The sequence below is a fragment of the Sapajus apella genome, unplaced genomic scaffold (assembly GCF_009761245.1).
Source record: "Sapajus apella isolate SASKATOON/1434 unplaced genomic scaffold, GSC_monkey_1.0 scaffold207, whole genome shotgun sequence".
NCBI lineage: Eukaryota > Metazoa > Chordata > Mammalia > Primates > Cebidae > Sapajus > Sapajus apella.
This window is the reverse complement of record NW_022437147.1, coordinates 466634-486831: the sequence shown is the minus strand read 5'-3', so window position 1 is coordinate 486831 and position 20198 is coordinate 466634. Positions and strand designations below refer to the sequence as shown.

The following is a 20198-nucleotide window of genomic DNA, read 5'->3' as shown; positions in this document are numbered from 1 at the left end:
AGGGCCCCTCCCACCTCAACCTTCTAGGTAGCACCACCATGCCTGGCTAATTTTTGTATTTTTAGTAGAGATGAGGTTTCACCATGTTGGCCAGGGTGGTCTCAAACTCCTGACCTCAGGTGATACTCCTGCCCGGGGCTCCCAAAGTGCTGGGATCACAGGTGTGAGCCAACTCACCTGGCTAATCACTTTTAAGAAGGGAAATACCCATTTTCATTTACATATAGCCTGCACCCCCTCGCTATTTATACATACACAAACAGAAGAGCCCTTACAGCTGATCATGCCCTTCCCAATAACATATATTGCTTTTTAAAAGCTTTAATCATCTTGTAGGTGAGTAATGGCATTTTGGTTTAATTTGCATTTCTTTGATTACAGGTTAGGGTGACCGTGGTTTTCATCTGTTTAATAGCATATTCGTGTCTCTTTTTAAAGTTAATTTTTAGTTTGTGTTCTAGGCCAGTTTTAAAAAGGAAAAAAGTTTTGGTTGATTTAATGAGTTCCTTAATGTTTTGTTTCCTTTCACTGTCTTGAGAAGCATTATAACTGTAAATATGAGAATTAAAATGTTTATTTTTATAATTGGAAAGGGAGGAGAAAATGGTACCTGTTAAATGGCATTCATTTGCTGGTCTCCATCCCTAGTGATGAGAAGATCCATAATTGAAATAATACCACCTAGACAACAGCATCCACAGAGGAGGGTGCTGACCGGGCCTTATGTGTCTTTATATTCTTCAGCCCAGTGCCTGGCATGTCCTGTGTAAAACAAGTGCCCTGATGAATTTACGTTGGCGTAAGCATGCAGCGCCCGCACTCTGGGATGGAGAATTGCTGGGTGTTTCGCCCCTGGCCTGCCTCCCCCGGTCCACTCCTTTCCTCCTTGGGTGGCCATTTATCTCTGCTCTCTCGGGTGGCCTCTGCATGGATGCTAATAAGGCCAAGGTCAGAGGTTCTGTCTGCAGATGACCTACTTAGCCCTATTCTGTGTCATGGCCACAAGCCGTACTCTTTTTCCTGGGGCAGCTGACTTCGATGCCTGCTGCTCTTTGCATGCGAGAATAGGCTAGAAAGAGGGGGCAGCTTCCTAGAGCTAGAAGAACCCTACAGAACCTCTAGTTCAGCCTTCTCATGTTACTCTTTCAGGAGAAGACTAAGACCCAAAGGGTTCTCTCCTTTCCTCCTGTGCAGTGGCTGAGGCTTGATTCGGCTCACAAACACCATGCACCATGGAGAAATACACACTCATCCCAACAGTGAAGGGAGAGGTAACCCAGCCCCATACCCAATGCCAGTAGATCGTTAGCAGGAACTACCTAATTTTATAATCCCTTCCATTTGAATAGACACGATAGAGCTCATATTTAAAGAACTTAGAAAATGTGCCACCCACCCGGCACGGTGGCTCACACCTGTAATCCCAGCACTTTGGGAGGCTAAGGCGGGAGGATCACCTGAGGCCGGGAGTTCGAGACCAGCCTGACCAACATGGAGAAACCCCGTCTCTACTAAAAGTACAAAATTAGCTGAGCGTGTTGGTGCATGCCTGTAATCCCAGCTACTTGGGAGGCTGAGGCAGGAGAATCACTTGAACCTGGGAGGTGGAGGTTGCAGTGAGCTGAGATCACGCCATTGCATTCCAGCCTGGGCAACAAGAGCGAAACTCTGTTTCAAAAAAAAAAAGGTACCACCCAATAAGATCGCTGCAAGTGGTCTTATTCAGGTTCTTTGGAAGGACAAATAATTAATCTTTGAGGAAAATCCATTTGCTGATGATAATTTGGGGAAAGAGGATTTTGTGAGACTAGGGTGGTGAAATCAAAATCAAACTAGCTGTCATCTCAAAGCAACGATTATTTCCAATTTCTATATTTCTATTAATGGAGTGATCATTATCCTCATCACTGAGGCTAAAATCATTTGTACTTTTCCCCCTGAAAATTACTCTTATTATTCCTTTTTTTTTTTAATCCCCTCTTCCAGCCCCCCTTGCATGTTACAATAGAAAGGACTTGTAACTACAGGTCCCCCATCTGTTCTCCCTCTATCCACTTTAGTCTTCTGCTTTCCTGCCAGATTTCCCTTGCCCAAACCCATTTGTGGTTTGCTGTTGTCTACTCAAATTAAGTCCAAATTCTATTAATGTTGCAGATAAGGACGGCTATTTCTATATAGGACATTTTGTTTTCTTTAAGAATTGATTCTTTTAAGTTACTTACCTCCCACTTAATATAGATGTTTATTTGTATGCATTTCAGTTTCATACAAAATGTTTTATGATAATAGCTCCATGTTATTTATGAAAAGCTCAAAACCCAAAATGATCAAAGAGGTCTGTGAAGGTCACAAAGCAATTGCCAGGGTGTATTCAAGAATGAATCATATTACTGAGCATTTAAACATTAACACCATCATCGCCATCAAGACATTATAGTCAGGTGAGGCACCAACTCTTATGTGTGTGTGTGTGCGTGTGCCTGTGTGTGGTGTGTGAGAAGAGCCATCTAGAAGAGCCATCCTGCTCCTAGAGAATAAAGGAGAATTTTTTTCCTTTTAAATGCATGGTTTTTAATTTTAATGCTACCATGCCTTCAATCTTTCCTTATTTATGGATTATGTCGTAAATTAGGAAATTTTCTTTTCTTTTTTTTTTTTGAGACAGAGCTTTGCTCTTGTTGCCCAGGCTGGAGTGAGTGCAATGGTGTGATCTCAGCTCACCGAAACCTCCTCCTCCCAGCTTCAAGCAAATCTCTTGCCTCAGCCTCCTAGGTAGCTGGGATTACAGGCATGTGCCACCACGCCCAGCTAATTTTGTATTTTTAGTAGAGACAGGGTTTCTCCATGTTGGTCAGGCTGGCCTCGAACGCCCAACCTCAGGTGATCCACCCGCCTTGGCCTCCCAAAGTGCTGGGATTACATACATGAGCCACCGCTCCCAGCCTAGGAAACTTTTTTGATGTTAAGGAAGAGAATATAGATGGGTGAGCCTAAATTAGTAGCCTGAACTTTGAAGCTAGACAGACCTAGTTTAAACCTTGGATCTAATACAAGCTGTGTAACCTTGGACTCAGCCTCAGTGTTCTTGTGAAATGGAGACATTCCTGTCTACGATAAGAAGTTCGCTGGGAGCATAGAATGGATGAAAGTGTGTCAGTACGGAATCTAGCACGTTACAGATGGTCATGAATCGTTGATGTTATTAGTTCATGTGTATTGCAATTCTGGGTTTATAGTTCAGGTTTTTCCTTGGAGTTTGTAGAGGAAGAGATTATTGGACTGGGTGAGAGGGAAGAATCAATTAACCACAACTGAAAGATATTCTTGCTAAATATAATTACCGTGCAGACACAGCCATATTGGACCAACCTGTCCAGCCCCAGTAAGAAAATGGCCCACATCTGTGTGTTGTGAGTGTAATGTCTTCTCTGCCGTTCTGACAAATGGACTGCAGCGTAACCAGCTGTGTGCTGTACATGCCTGTCCTCGGTGTATTCGATGGCCAGTTGGAGTATCGTGCAATTTGCTTTTATTTTATAGAGCCCAGCATAGTAAGAGAGAGAAACTGAGTGTCGTAAGACCTACTGCTAACTTTAACTCAGACACTGACCCTGTGTGTGATATTGAACCAGTGAGCCTGGGGACTTGGTTCCAGGTTGCCAGGATTCTGTTACTAAGTCCCTTCCTTCCTTCCTCCCTCCCTCCCGTCCTTCCTTCCTTCCTTCCTCTCTCTTTTTCTTTCTCTCTTTTTTTTTCTTTTGAGATGGGGTCTTGCTGTGTCACTCAGGCTGGAGTGCAGTGTGGCACAATCTTGGCTCATGGCCACCTCTGCCTCCTGGGCTCAAGCAGTTCTCCTCCTTCAGGCCCCTGAGTAACTGGGATTTTTCCATCATGCCTGGCTAATTTTTATATTTTTGGTAGAGACAGGATAGCACCATGTTGGCCAGGCTTGTCTCAAACTCCTGGCCTCAAGTGATCCACCCGCCTCGGCTTCCTAAAGTCCTGGGATTACAGACATGAGCCACCGTGCCTGGCCCCATTTCTTTACCCTTGGGATAGTTCTACTCATAATCTGTTTTAAATGCCAGTTCCCCTTCTCATACACATACACGTGCTCTTTGCCTAATGAACTCCTAACTATTCTTAAAAACCTAGCTCAGACACCTCTTTCTCTCATTTGTGTATTTTCTCAACAAGTATTTATTGAGTGCATATTGTGTGTGAGTTGCTGGGCATAAAGCATCGAACAAACCAAAGACCCTGCCCTAAAGCCTGACTGTGTTCCTGAGGCCCTGTGCTTGTGATGGGATCTCATGCCTCTGTCAGCCCTCGCATGGCGGAACTTGCTCTGTTGAATCAAAGAACAAACGCTTGCTTCTCTGGTCCTTCCTTGTCGAAGCGAGTGACCCAAGTTGTACAATTCCCTGAAAGACATGCAGTAGAAATGTCAGGAGTGGCAGAGTTGCTATGGAGGTTTTTCTGTTAGTTCAGTGGCTGCCAGAGCTTGTCAGCTGCCATAAAATGTAGGGACATGATGGAAAATTATCAACTTCCAAAGTTCGATACTCTCCATGCTGATAGGCAAGACTTTCCCTGCTACTGTCATCTAGCAAGTGATGAAGAGTGAGAACCATGCGACAGACCCGAGTAAGAGCTCCTAGTGACAGGAAGCACATGCCACAGCGTCTTCCTTCACCTGCACACGGGCCAGCAGGCATTTCCTGGCCATTGTTCGCCGTGGCTGCAGCGGCTCGGTTTCCGTCTACCAGCGAAGTGGGGCTGAAGCTGGCCGAGCTTTCTGATGGGGCCGTGCCTCACCCAGGCTAGCATTATCGCCAGCCCCTGAGGAAGCAGCGATGGGTGGATCCATCTGACCAGTCTGTCTTACACCTTATCATCAAAGGGGAGACTTAGGAAGAAGGATGTTCTCATGTAGGAATAAACAGGGCGGCTCTACCTCTTCTGCACTTACGTAGGTTTCTGCCCATTTTCATTCTTCTTTGTAGGTACTCTTGTCTTTGTGCAACTTATACTGGAGGAAGTTGCTGCTGTTGATTCAGGTACTATAGCAGGATTTGGGTGTGGACATCCTTGGCTGAGACATGCAAAAACTCTTCCCCAAGATCCACTGGGAAGAAATTTGGTTCATAAAAGTTTCCTAAGGAGGCTGGGTATGGTGGCTTATGGCTGTAATCCCAACACTTTGGAAGGCTGAGGTGGGTGGATCACCTGAGGTCAGAAGTTCAAGACCAGCCTGGCCAACATGGTGAAACCCCCTCTCTACTAAAAATACAAAAAATTAGCAGGGCGTGGTAGCGCGCACCTATAATCCCAGCTACTTGGGAGGCTGAGGCAGGAGAATCGCTTGAACCCGGAGGCAGAGGTTTCAGGGAGCCGAGATCACACCACTGCACTCCAGCCTGGGAGACAAGAGCAAAAGCCTATCTCAAAAAAAAAAAAGGTTCATAAGGAAAAGAGAACTTTGGGATTGTGCAGTGAGTAAGGCGTATGTGATTGATCAGTGTGTTCATTAAAATCTATTTTTGGCTGCTAGTTAACTGCCCTGGGGTGGCTGCCCTGGTGGTGGCTGTTTTGATCACTTCCGCTGAAGTGTATCATGACTGTGTTGATTAAAGATCTCACTCTCTCCTAGAGCAAAGGGTATGTCTACAAGTTGAAAGCAGGGGCGTGTCCTAAGATTAAGCTGAATATTGGCAGTTTCTCTTTTTAGAAACATGAAGCAGCCATTGAAGCTCCCAGGTCTGTATTTGTTTTGTCCTCACCCTTCCGCCTGCTGTCTGTAGGTGAGTGGGGCGAGGGGAAGGTGGACAGTGTTAGTCACGTCACTGCTCAAGCGATGCCACATGCTCTTCTACCAGAGGCAGTCACCGAAGGCTGAGGTCCTCTAGAGCCAGAGCTGCTTCCACTTTCTACGTGAACAGAATGGAGAGTAACTTCAGGCAGAGCCATGCCCGTGTCCCCTCTTTCTGTGCGGGTTCTGTGCTGTGTCCATCGCCGTGGTCTGGTTTGATGGGGGTAATGGGAGGAGGGGGTGTCAGACTGAGCTCCAGGGAGAACTGGTCACAAACAGAGCTCTCTGTTGTTCCGCAGTGCTGGGTCCTGCCACCGCCATGGTTCCAGCGGTTGAGCTTTGCTGAAGCCGGGCATCATGTACAGTGTAGAAGACCTCCTGATCTCTCATGGATACAAACCGTCGAGAGACCTCCCGGCACCGCGCGAGGATAACCCCAAGGGGCGCCAGGCAGCGAGGACCGGGACACGAGCAGGCCAGGGCCTGCAGAACGGGCATGAGGATGGCTCTGCTGCCCTCGCACATCGGAGGACGCCCGCGGGGAAAGGACACGTGAGTGACTCCGAAAGCCGCCGCAGCACACCGAGAGGCCACGGGGAGACCCAAAGCGCCTCTGCTTCCAGAACCTCCCATGCGGGGTAAGAGTCACTCTCAACCCATCGTTTTCTTTTGACTCCGGAGTTTGGCGGCGGGTGACGTGTAGGTAAACTCTTTCAGCTCTGTATTTGGCCGGGGCGGAGGAGGGAGAAATGGTGTCAGAGACAAGAACAGTTTTTTGGTTGTTTTTTTAGAGACAAGGTCTCACTCTGTTGCCCAGACTGGACGGCAGTGGCGCAGTCATGACTCACTGCAGCCTTGACCTCCTGAGCTCAAGCGATTCTCTTGCCTCAGCCTCTCAAATAGCTGGATCAGGTGCACACCACCACACCTGGCTAATTTGTATTTTTTGTAGAGACAGAGTCTCGCTATGTTGCCCAGGCTGGCCTCCAACTCCTGGCCTCAAGCAATCCTCCCCGCTCAGCCCCCCACAGCACTGGGATTAAAGGCATGAGCCACCACGCCCAGCCCAAGATCACTTGTTTCCATGCGATACTCAGGGTGTTCCAGCAGCACTTAGCACAGGGTTTGGCCATAAGGGGCCTTCAATAAATAACAGTGAGTAGACACGTTCTGTCACGCTAAATACCCTGTTAGGACTCTGCTTCTTGGTTCCCTTGTAATCTCTTCATCTTACCTCGGATAGGAGTCATTTTAGAACTTTATAAAAGCTAGTTCACAAGCATGCACCCATTCATTGTATATTTGGCTTTCTTCTGAACACAATTCAGTATTTTGTAGGTTACAGAGAGTTGAAAAGGGGTCTGTATTCACCTCCGTTTGTAAAACAAAACCTTTCTTCTTGTGTATTCACATCATTCCTTTGGCTTCTGACCTATCTTTTCCTTGCACACACACTGGCCCTAATGTGGGCATCCCATCTGAATCCAGCTGCATCTGTGGGTGTTTCCTTACAACAAAAAGAGGGGGCGGGTTGGCTAGGGGAACAGGATGATAAAAAAAAAAAAAGAGAGAGAATTTCAGCGGCTTGCCACAGAGCCGGGCTGGAGAGAAGCCCTGAAACCTTCTCCCAGGCAGTTTCCACCTGGAGAAAACCTTCGTCATTTCTTCCTAACGCTGCGTTTGCCTTTAATGCTGCACTGGGACCAGGCGCAGACTGGGGAAGAAGAGCTCGGTGTCTACAGAGCACGTTATGTAACTGCATGTCAGCAGCTAGATATGGACAAAGGACACAGACGGAATCAGGGACCTTTCTGCAAGAGAAACAAACGCACACACAAAACGGGCAAGTCTAATGGGAATGACTGTGCCTTCCATGGTTAGAGGTCACCTTTGCAGAGAAAGGACCTTCCTTGTTGGTTGACAGTTTTCAGGCAAAAATGGAAAGGATTTTGTTTTCAGTGTCAGAGCACTTAACACATTATTGGACAAAAGCGAAGGTGAAGCCCTTGTTTTGGCCCAGTGTAGTAAAAGCAGGTTTAAGTTGCCAAGTCAGATTGCCTCTGCAGCCAGGGGCAAGAGGAGTCAGCGCTGATGGAGCCAGGTTCAGGCGGAAAGCCACAATGAAGAAGGGGCTGGAAGCTGTTTCTCTTTCACCTTGTCAGGTACTGTCATGGGCTTCACTTTTTGGCCGCCATATTCCCTGGAAGACGTGCCCAGCGTGGAGCTGGAAGAGGGGCGTATGCAGTAGTTGGCTGAGGGTTAAGATAGTCTTAATGGCTGCCACACAAACTGGTGCTTGTGTTTTTTGCTTTTTGCTGTTTCTTTTCCCATGCCTTCTGTTGTTTCTGCTTTCGTGCTGAGTACATCTGTATCCTCCAACTTGGATTTCAAGGTACTGAGGTGGTACCTTGTCTCCTATTTCTTTTGTATCTTGTACAGAGTCTTACAGTACTGAGCATGTGTGGTCATTTAACACATGCTCATGAGTCCCATTTATTCTTTCCCCCATTGTAGCAACTGTTGGAAAGCAGAACGGTCAGTTTCTAAAGAAGTAAAGACAGGGCTGTGAATCCCTGCAGATGGACTGTGTAGGTTACATGAGGCCCCCTTCAAACTCGAGGGGCCGGATCAGAGTTGAGTCCCATGGTGGGGGGCAGGAGAATCCCCTTTAGAATTCTGTGTGGGCAGTGCGACTGCCAGCCTTATCCACAACTAGCCCCTGGTGTGGTGACAGGTTCCTGAGGACCAGGACGTAATCAGATCCGCAAGCTGCCTTTCTTTCCCGTCCTGAGTGAAGGGCCCAGATAAGCGGCTTTCGGTAGCCCTGGATGCTTTCATGCAGATGACGGAGTTATCCACAGATCTGGCCTCTTGTCCATGTTGCTGAGGTTCGCCGGTTCACTTAAGTGGTGTAGAGCAGCTTTTGGATTGAAGGTTGGCGCCTAGGGTAGAAACAGCAAATGCATGCGTGTTTGCAAACATTCATGCCAGTGCCCCAAGCCTCAGAGACTGGCCGCAAGATTCCCTGGGTGGAAATGAAAGACGTTTTTTTTCCTTAGGTACCCAATAGAGAACTGAAAATTGGAGGGAAACAGAAAGGCAGGCATGAAGAATTGTCTCTTCCCATCAGAAACAAAGTGCTCTGGGAGGAAGTGAACAGGCATCAATAGTTAACAGCTTAAAATAAAAAAAAGAAGAATAAGAAGAGAAGCCAGTACTACTATGGCTAATGTGAATTCTGAATCTGATGAATAAATGGTGCTGTCAGATCCCAGTCTGGTTACTCAAAAGCACAGCTGTGGTCTTGCTGCCTCCTCCATCCCACATAGTGACCTCAGCTGAGCTGGTCTCTTGGTCTGGGGGCACCTGGGGCCCAGGATAGCCCTGTCCAACTTGAAGCCATCAGTGTGATTGGGAAGGGACATGAGCGTTCCTCTTCTGCAGTTTCTTGGTTGAGGCTGCCCTGGAGTGTGTCCCCACACTTTGGGCCAGTCCTCAGCACCCCACTGATGTCCTGGGAAGGATGGAGGTCAAGGTCATTCAGAAGGCCACAGGGGTTGAATGAAAATGTGTTTATTTTATTCAGGCAGGATAGTGGAGACCTAGGCATGTTGGCAATGTTATTATCTTATAACCGAGGAACATTGCGTTCGTCCAGTGTGTGCTGCTGTCACAGGCTGGGTAATTTATGATGAATGGAAATTTATCAGTTCACAGTTCTGGAGGCTGGGAAGTCCAAGGTCAAGGTGCTGGTATCTCACGAGGACCTTCTGGCTGTGTCATCGCATGGTGGAAGGTGAGAGAGTGAGAGTGAGATCAGGCAAGAGAGGGCTGAACTCACCCTTTTATAAGGGCACCAATCCCACCCAGGAGGGTGGAGCCCTCATCACCTCTTAATACTGTTACAATGGTGATTAAATTTCAACATGAGTTTTGGAGTGAATCAACATTTAAACCATAGCAAACACAAAGCCCAGAGGATGTCGGTGGCCATCCATGGCCGCTCAGTGCAGCAGTGGAGGGCGCTCAGCTTGGGCCACAACTCCCCCCACCCCCACAGCAACACTGGGCCTGAATGTGATCTCCCCAGGTGAGGCCTGTTTTCATTTGAAAGGAGCACTTGAGTCTGTGAGCTCCTGGCGTTACCCTCACTGGTTGGCCTTTTCTCAGTTCCTTGCCCTGCACTCTCCCCTGGCGGGCACCGACATGTGACAGCTCTAAGAGACCGGCTGTATCCCTTTCCTGTCTGGAGAGGCTTATGAAGATTGCATCCTGACCTGTCTACACAAGATAATGCACATAACGCCGCTCTTCTGTGGACGTCGTGAAGAAAGCATACGCGGAAGGCGGGATTACCCGTCATCTGGGGCTTAGCTGGAGTGGCAGCATTGTCTGGTGAGCATGGTCAGCGTTGTTTTTTCTTCTGTAATGATTACTATCAGTTTAGAACAGAGCTGCTGATTTAAGAACCGGCTCTATCTAGGAAAACGTTGTTTTTTTTTTCTTTTTCCCTTTCTTACTCTAGGGACGTCTAGTAAAACTTAAAAAAAAAAGAAAATAAATATGAAGCTTTGATGAGGTTTTCGAGCATGCAGGATGCTTGTTTTCTAATGTGCTGAGGGGGTTGTGCTCTGAGCTCTCACTATTAGCAGATCAAGTCCTATTGAGCATCTAGGACAGGAGGAGAACGACAGTTCTGTTGTGAAGAAAGGCAAAGGAGCCTGTGAATGTGCTAAAAACCTCTGAGGTGCAGTGGAGATTTTTTGTAGTGGAGAAGGACCAAGAGTTCGTTCCCTTTCATACATAGATTATGTAAATTGATGAGTAGACAGTAATTGTTTTTGAAAGCTCCATGTTAATGTGTGGGGCCAGCATTCCCGTGGCTGGTCACTTTATCAGCGTTTAAAGCACAGCAGATGGACTGTGAAGACTACCTATGGACCCCTGGCTCAGGGGTCCTCCTTGCCCCTCGGTTGCCGGTGTTGTCAAACCCAGCTTTTTATTTTTAGACAGAGTATCACTCTGTCACCCAGGCTGGAGAGCAGCAGTGATCACTCCTTTCTGCAGCCTTGAACTGCTGTGCTCCAACAATCCTCCTGCTTCAGCCCCTGAGTAGCTGGGACTATAGGTGTGTGCCACTGTACCTGGCTAATTTTTTCTATGTTTTATAGACAGGGTCTCACTATATTGACCAGGCCAGTCTCGAACTCCTGGCCTCAGTGATCCTCCTGCCTCAGCCTCCTGAAGTGCTGGGATTCCAGGCATGTAATCCACCCGCCCCAGCCCCAGCTCTTTAGTGGGCCCTGCAAACCTTCTCATCTGAGCCCAGCCTGCCTGTTCTGTGCCTTCTCGCATTCTCAGTGTACCTGCCCCACAGGGCCGCTGTGTACACCCACTCTCTAAGCCTGTCTGGAAATACCCACAAGCCCTTCCACCCCATCTCCTACTGGAAAACGCACCCTAGCAGTTCACCTTTTTTGTAGTTCTCTTCTGTTGAAATCGCGCTCTCCTATGAATTCCTCCAGCATTTTCTCCTGGCCTTTGGGATTATCAGCTTCCTGCTGGCTGGTACCATATTTGATTCATCTCTGACTTGGCTAATTACTGTTAAAGATTTTTGCATTTAGTAAACAGTCACATCTTCCTTAAAAACATAAATCCATTGGATCAAACCTAGCACTTAGATGCCGAGGCAGTTGTGTGAGTGCTGAGTGTTTCAGAATATTGGGCTGAAATGAGTCAGGACATGGAGGAGGCTCTACCCGTGAGTTGTGAGAGGCTAGTTTGGGAAGGTTATCTTGGGAAAGAAGGGATATTGCCTTCCTAGTGGGCAGCTGAGGGAGCCATCCTGATGGAATCTACCCTTCGATGCAAACTCTTTCGTGAGGTGACCAGTGAATAAGGGAGAAAAAAGTAACAGCCAGAGAAGACAGCAAAACTTCTAGTGGGCTGAAGACTTCCTTGTGGTAAAGTTTTCCTCCTTTGTAGATCCTTTGTGAGGCAGGAAGTGGAACCTACCTGAATGGAAAGGGAGGGGCTATTGTAAGGATTCATGGAGAGATTCATGGACCATTCATAGGAAATGGAGAAAGACTGGCTGGCCTCCTTAGACATGGGAATAAGAACACATATCCCTGGATTGTGGGTTATTCCACTGCGGATTCATTCACCTCTGTCCCCCATTGCCACCCATCTCTGCGTCTCTGCGTACCTGTTCATGCTCCTCTTCCCTTCCCTGACAGCTTCTGCTACCCCTACCTCTGACTGGCAGAGACTTCAACTCTGCCCTTGCTTCCCTTGCTGGTTCAGCTTCAGAGCCCACTGCTGACAACCGCCTGCATCTCTTGATTGAAACTTTTGAAAAAATAAGAGTTTTGGACAGCCAGTGGATGCTTGAGTCTGGGTTAGGGTGTCTGCCTCCTCTGATTAGAGGGGAGGGCTGGACAAGGAGAGGGAACTCGGATGGGGAGGAGGGAATGCCTGATCTTTCCCCACTGCAGGGGCTGGGGGTTTCCAGGCCACAGGAAACTGGGGACAGTTTCCAGGCCACAGGGACTGCCCGTGTACCCCAAAACATGTTCCTTTCACAGACCATTTGATAAGTAACACCAAAGACTTGGCATTTTCCCCCTTTTAAGTCATTGACCTCACGGAGAGCTCATCTAGATGCTAGCCCACTCCTAAATGGTCTCAGTTAACAGACTGTAGTGATGAAACTGGCTGTAGGCTTTGCATGAAAGTCACTTATGTGGTCCAGGAAAAGACCCACAGGCCATGTCCAAAACTTGCCTGCTGACACACACACACATACACACACACACACACACAGGAAGTGGGCAAAGAGGAAAAACTGTGTTATCTACACATGGAGGAAACTACATGCTTAAAATACAAGTAGCCAAAACTAAATAATACTTAACAACCATTAAAATATGTAAAAGGCTGTTATCAGGCACTCAGGGTTTCCTTAATGTGTTTCCTTTGAAATATTATAATCAGAGGAAGCTGTAAAATACACTTAACATAGCAGAAGTTTGAAGCTGAAAGTTACAGCATAAGTGGCCTCCTCTGCATAGCCCCAGGAGTTCTGGTAAGATTTCTGTGTTAGTTTCCGTGAGAATAACTTGTAATTATCTGCTGTCATCGGCAGCAGTCTTAACTAATGAGACTTTGCGACCTAGGGAGAGTTTCTGATGTGGCAGTCTGGGGCCCTCATCTTGGGAGGTTTCTATTTGATCAGTAAACATCCATTCTAGATAGTGCTACTGGATATGGTAAACAGTTCATTTTCAGGGCCTTTTAAAGCTTCTCTTAAATCATATCCTGCTTATAAGGGTTTTCTAAAAACAGAGAATGCTTCAATTTTAACATCTGTTTCTATGTTCCTCTTTGTTTTACAAACGTATACATCCAAACACGATTTGCCTTCTCACTGCTGGTTTCCCATCCTAAGCATGGACTGTTGGTATTTTGACCTCGCCACAGGGCCAAGTCTGTCTTTCTTGAGCTGGCTTGCTCATGAACACCAGGAAGACCCAGGCTGCCCCTTCCCCCAGTGTCTTCTGTATGGCCTTCTCCTTGGTCTCATTCGTAAGTGTGGAACCTTCCAGAAGGGCCTGGACACTCGTCCTGTCTCCCAAGTGTGCCCCATGCGACTTTTACCAGCACCAGTTTCCCCGCTAGAAAGCAGGTTGTGTCCTTTATCGTGAGCCTCTGGAAGTGCAGTGGCGAGGAGGCGCAGGCTTCTGGAGCAACGGACGATTCAGCGGCGGCACCGCCGAGGGCCTCATGCACCTTGGTGGTCACTGCATCCCCAAGAGGAGAGCCATTCACGTGGAATTCTGCCTTCGGCTAGAGAACTGGATGAGTCCAAGAGCTAGGAAATGAGGGCGGGACTGTGACCTGTGGGTCTTCCGGTCCAGTCGCTGTGCCTCGAGGATGGCTGTGCCTCTGCATTCTTGACAAAGGACAGGGTGTGGACTGGGTGTCGCTGGCGGCTGCTGTGCACCTGCTGTGGGCCTGGGGGCCTTTAGGCGGCCTCCCTAGGGTGTCATCACCGGAGACTCAGCAGCAGGGCCCTTCCAGCTCTCAGGAACCCACCCCTAGTGACCGCCTTCCCTGCCTCTCACAACCCTCATCCTGGCTTCTGAAGAACCATGGGTCAGAGGCACCAAGAACAGTCCGTAAAGATTCGTTGAATAAATGAATGAATCCACGAAAGCAAGAGTGGTGCGAGAAAAAGGCACACGAGGAACGAGGCTGGTCCTTCTCTGTGGCGGCGCTCTGGTTCACACTGCTGAAGGCAATATCTGACATGCTCTTCCTAAAGAGAAAATACTGAACTAATCTGCCTTACCTACTAGATACGCAGGAGAGCTGATGGATTAGGGCCTCCCTTCCTGCCTTGTTTTCATAAGTGAAATGTTGGTTTGCTCTGCATCCCTGTGGTGGAAATGGGTGTAGCTTCTTCCTCAGAGACCAGCCATCTCCAGGAGAGGCAGCGTCTTGTGATGACAGTCAGCTGTGTCACCCTTTCCTGGCATTGTGAAGTCCTGTTGATTACAACTTAGACAAAGCCAGTACGGACCTGAAGTAATCATCACCCTCAGACAGACGCTCGATTCTTCACCCTTTCCTGTGTGCCGCCCGCAACCCCTGCCCCAGGTCATCCAGCGAATAGAACTTCAAGATAACCTACTCCATGGAGAATGTTCTTTAATTGAGCGTATACTAAATGAAACCCGGGCTTCTTAGGTGTTAGACACGGTGCTAAACACTCTGAATATATGATCTCATTCCTCTCAGAATACTCAAAAAGGAAGGCTTAGTCGGTCCCTGCAGCACAGATGAAGCGTCAGAGGCAGGGGCGGTTAAGGACGCTGCAGCCAGCATTCCGCTGGACAGGCACGGCGTTGGCCTTTAAACCCATGCCGCCCCTCCAATGCCCAGGGCAGCTGCTCACACTCTCTTGGAAACATTGCAACACCGCTCCCTGTTGGTACAGTGAGAAACTAGAAGCCACCCCCCCGGCAGGCACCCCAAGCCTTGACTGTTCTGATGACCCCGGGCAGTCATCTTTGGGTGTCGGCCGCAGGTTCACCGGCCTCCCCAGGCCCAGCCACAGACAGTATCTTCTCAGCCTACTTCTCTCCATCTGTACCTTTCCTTCCTCACATTAGGAAATCCACAAGAAAGTGATGAATAACACTTTGCATATATTATCTCATTTCATCCCTCCCAGAAAACTCAAAAGGGAGACTTCTGCCCCTGCAATACACGTGAGGCATCAGAAGCCGAGGCCAGTCTGGCTGTCCAGCGTCAGGTGGGAAGGGCCGCACGTTGGAGGAGGCAGTGTTGTCTGCCCTGAGTGTAGTTACCAGGACTTTGCCTGGTCACTTGGGTGGGGAACCATTTCTCTAGTGCTTCCTGTCCCTGCCTGTGAAAACACCCTTAGGGGTGGCTTCCCGGAGGCCCCGGGATGATCCCAGGATGCTCATTGATGTGATGGGACAGGGTCCTCTATCAGCGGGACCCCAGCGTGGGAGCAGTGTCAGCGTATGGCCCTGTAGGGAGGCTGCCACAGAGTAAGGGCCACCTAGTGTGGCTTCTTGCGTTTAAATTAGAAGGCAGTCGTCAGCGTGTCCTTGCCATGATAATCAGTTAAAGGAGTGGGCTCATTTAAATAACTGGCGTGAGTCAGAGATTAGGGGTTTGTGACCCAGCTTGCGTCCCTCAGAAGTACCGTTGCAGGAAGGCTGTGGTTCAGAGCTGCCCTGACTCACAGTGAGAGGTTCTCATGCTCTTCATCCAGGACACTAGGGCACACAGCTGGCGGCCACCCGGGAGCCCTCACCAGCTCCACCTACCTGTTCTCGTTATTTTGCTTCCCTTCCACGTGGACCTTAGGCCCTTCTTCCTCCATTCATGTCCCTTTCTCCATCCTGCTTCTCTCCTCTTTCTCCTTTTCGTCCTTTATTTCGTTTTCTTTTTGTTTTTTGTTTTTGAGACAGGGTGTCTCTCTGTCGCCAGGCTGGAGTGCACTGGCGCCATCTCAGCTCCCTGCAGCCTTGACCTTCCAAGCTCAGGCTGTGCTCCCCCCTCATCCCCTGGAGTAGCTAGGACCACAGACACTCACCACCACATCCAGCTAAATTTTTTTTTAGTTTTTTTTTTGTAGAGACAGGGTCTCCTTTTGTTAGCCAGGCTGGTCTCTAACTCCTGGGCTCAAGCAGTCCTCCTGCCTCAGCCTCTCAAAGTGCTGGGATTACAGGTCTGAGCCTCTGGGCCAGGTCTCCCATCTTCTCTACCTGTAGGTTTGTCAGTGGTCCACATCACTGAGACACCCCCTTCCACAAGTGCTCTCCCAGAGTAAGGGCACTTGATTTTGTTACATGCATTAAAAAGATACACTGCTAGACTTGCCATGACAGTTTCTAAGCTGGCTCCATCCTTCACATCAGCACCAGTTGTAAATTTACTAATTTATGAAAAGTAAGCAACAACCCCAAACCCCATTCCTGGGGGCAGGGCCTGTGGAGCGCGGTCTCCGACTGGCCTTGCGTATATAAAAGCTCTTTACTAGACCTTGCAAAATCAAAAGCCTACTGAAGTCCCAGCCCAAATACGATTCAGAAACCTGCTGGCAACCACAAAAGAGCAATTTGTGTCCCTTTCTAGCAATCAGAGTCTTAAAAATATTATGGTTTTGTGGCTGGACAGGTTGGCACTATAGTGGTGGTGGCTTCCAACATGTTTTTTTTTTCCATTCTGAGGTCATCTTTGTGGAAGCCAGACCCAAGCACAGGAGTTCAAAGCCCCTGCTGTGGAGGAACTGTGACTTCAAGGGCTTCCATCCAGGTCAATATCAGGGGGTGCCTTTCCAAAACGCCTCCTACTTAATTTCCTCTGTGCACCGTGGTAACTCGAGGGCCTTTCAATTGCTTTCCTGTGCCCCTTCTTTGTATGTCCAAATTTAGCATCACTTCCAAGTCCTAAAATTTGTTATGCTTCCACTTCCAGACCCATTATTATGTTTATGGATTTTTTAAAAAATAACAAAACTGTAACCTCCGGAAATAGTCCACCGGGTACTTTATGTTTTAACTGAATCTGCCCTGTCTGTCATCTAGAGTCGTTCATTGCGACATCATAAAAAGCAGGCATGACAATGCATTAGCAGTCCGACTGGGTGTTTGTGGATTTTCTCGTTACAATTCTGCCAGAGCAACCTACAATTCTTGCTCAAATTGAACTTTGCTGAAGAGTGATATTCATCCATTATGTTTTCAGAGCAGTTTTCTCTTTTCTGACTGACCTTTAATTTTATGCTAACCTCTATACTTCAGTCTTCATCTTCTCCAGACCCCAGATTCCCCCTTTCCAAAATTAGCCCACTTGTTACCCTGTGTCAGAGGGATATTTGCACAGGGTGGTCTACTGAATAGACTGAGGCGTGCCAAAAAATGAAATTGCAGGCTTCCAGACTCGGAGAGCTTTCAGAGCAAATTCTGGCCATCACAGAAGCATGTCAGGCACCGGACACCAGGGTTGGTGAATATGAGTCGCTCTAAAGAGATGCCCAAAGCCCCTTCTCCCAACCGGGGAAGAACACTGCTCCTGGCTCTTTCAGTGAGACCTACAGCCTCAGTTTCTGTATCTAGATACCAATGCCTAGCTACAGACCCCTCCGGAAGGGGAGTGGTTTTTGAAGGAACAGGCTAGGCCAACGTGCTGTGACCATCCACTGGTCCAGAACACACCACTAGGGTTGGAAAGTGATGGAAAGCAGCAGGCATCTGCTAGACTGCAGATTTGGGGACCAGGAAGGGATCGCTAGACAAAGGCATGGCTTTAGTGGGGCCTCCCCAGCCCCACCCCAACGACCACAGCAAAGCACAACCAACCGGACTTTGAGGGCCCCCACAGAAGGACCAGCCTCAGGATTTTGTTCATGAAGGAGGGAAGGATAACTGTCTCTCTCACTTCCCACAGAACCCCCAGTTCATTCAGGCGAGCAGCAAGCCTCTAGCTGATTTCTTAAGTTAAACCACACATCCATCCTGTCTCCTGGGTATCAGGCCCAGTGCCAGTCTGCAGCTGCCCAGGTGATAACAAGTCAGTGTGGCTCATGAGGACTTTGGAGGCCACTGAGAAGATGGAGAATGTGAGCCAATGGTTACTTTTTTTTTTTTTCGAGACAGAATCTCGATCTGTCGCGCCCAGGCTGGAGTGCAGTGACTCGATCTCAGCTCACTGCAACCTCTACCTCCTGGGTTCAAGCCTTTCTCCTGCCTTAGTCTCTCAAGTAGCTAGGATTACAGGCGCCCGCTACCGCGCCCAGCTAATTTTTTGTATTTTTAGTAGAGACAGGGTTTCACCATGTTGGTCAGTCTTATCTCGAACTCCTGACCTCAGGCGATCTGTCCACTTCAGCCTCCCAAAGTGCTGGGATTACAGGCATTAGCCACTGTGCCCAGCCCAAATGTTGCTATTCTAAGGAGGCTTTCACTTTTTAAAACAAGGGTATCATTTTCCATTGTGGTTGAGAAGGATTCATGTGAACAAACAGAACTGTCTCCTAATTTTTCTCATAATTAGCTGCTGCTGCATATGCAATGAATAGATTTGCTCATTTTTGGTTAGACATGTTGTTTTTCACATGATTATATTCTAGATATTTCCCAAGCAGTTGCTAGCGGCTGTTTCGTTGGCCTTGTCTCTCCTGAGATTAGACATGGGGCTTGTTAGCAAGGGTAACTTCTGTCTCATCTCCATCCTGTTCACCCAGGAATTCTGTGTAAAGCCCCCACTTGTCCCATTGAACTCGTGGACTCAGTTTTTCTGGGTGATCACATTCTACTTTTTCTTACCTTTTTCTCACACTGTGTTAATGTGTTCAGCATGTTTTCTAAAAAGTGCCATTGTTAATGTCTTTTAAAATGTAAGATAATTAGTTTCATTTTTCCGAAAAGAAAAATTTGATCTCATTTCCTTAAACATATCAGAAAACATATTTTTGGCTTTGAAACCATATGCAGCAGTGATGGGTATCATTTTAGCTAGTGATGGGCATCCTATAGCGAAGCTAGTAGAAGAGCCATTCTTGTCGGGGGTGGTGGCTCACGCCTGTAATCCCAGCACTTTGGGAGGCCGAGGTCAGTGGATCACGAGGTCAAGAGATCAAGACCATCCTGGCCAACATGGTGAAACCCCGTCTTTAAAAAAGAAAAAAAAAAGAGCCATTCTTGCTAACTTGTCTGAAGGAGAAATCTACCAGGGCGATCCCCATGAGGGGTCTGCTTGAACCTGTCAGAGCCCACCCCTTACTAGGTACAAAATAGATGTTTATTAATTAGATGGTTTAGAGTTTTCTATGTCCTGTGGACGGCATTGTATAACAGATAATTTAAGATTTCCCAGATGACCTGCATTTTAATTAAATTGGAATTTTGGCACCTTGTGCCAACAGAAGGAAGTTTAACCCAAACTTCTCAGCCATTTTGGTCTGTTATATATGGCAGTTTTGACAAAGTCAAAGTGATAATGTGACATTTTGGGCAGAGAAGAAAACCACACTCCCTCCGTAGGAAGTGACGGGCTGCTTATATTCTCGTCCCATTTCTGTCATTTTTCATCTATCTTCTGATTATGCTTACGGTGTGTGCTTGCACAAGTAGCACCTTAGGATTTTAGCCCCTTCTCTAAGCGCACCGTGAAACCCGAATATCAATTGAGAAAATGCGTCAAAGCCACAGGGTATGGTTTCCTCCCTAAAGTCAGGCATTCCAGGAAAGCCTTCACAGGACTGTCAGGAATAAGAATGGTGTTTAATAAAAGCCCACTCTCCATGAACCTAAGAGCAGAGGTGGGAGGGTAAATTGTTTCTGATGCAAAGTCCCAGCCACATACTTCCTCATGATTTCTTATAGGCTTTCACAGTGGGGTGTAACAATTGTAATGCCTTATTAAATTGCCATTTTTAAGTCTTGCCCTTGGATTTTCTATAGTGTCTGAGAGCCTGTAGACAGTAGGTGCTGAAGACTTTTCAGTGCTTTGTTTTCTATAGCATTTCTCAGGCTACTGATGAGCAGTCACACGGGTGTCCCCAAGGGAAGACTCTGTGGCTTCTGGAGCTGGAATCCTGGCTCCCTGAAGTGGGGAGGGAGGGAGGGAGGGAAGAGGGAAGGGGGTGTGCAGGAGGGCCAGTGGCGATGGCTTCCAAAATGACTAATCCTTATAGAACGTCACCAGGAAGCCCTCTACTCAGCGTTCAAAGCCCAAATGCTCAAAACAGAATTTCAATGACAATAAAAGCGACACAGAAATTGTGACCTCCTACTGCTGTGCCTAGTGTTAAGACAGCTTACACCACGTACAGGTTGTCAAC

The 20198-nt window shown here is 47.8% G+C and overlaps 1 protein-coding gene across 7 annotated transcripts in view; it reads left to right on the top strand.

The window, feature by feature from the left end:
* Positions 1-20198, top strand: part of JCAD (junctional cadherin 5 associated) — a 98464-nt gene that overhangs the window by 60770 nt on the left and 17496 nt on the right. For 4 of the 7 annotated variants that reach the window (XM_032270286.1, XM_032270287.1, XM_032270285.1 and 1 more), the window contains exon 2: positions 6112-6450. In XM_032270286.1, coding sequence (XP_032126177.1) covers positions 6170-6450 — 281 coding nt within the window. In that variant the 5' untranslated portion in view covers positions 6112-6169. Of the gene's footprint in view, positions 1-2261; positions 2442-6111; positions 6451-16050; positions 16670-20198 lie in introns of those variants that run through there. The other 3 variants (XM_032270283.1, XM_032270284.1, XM_032270289.1) reach the window with 2 other exon arrangements.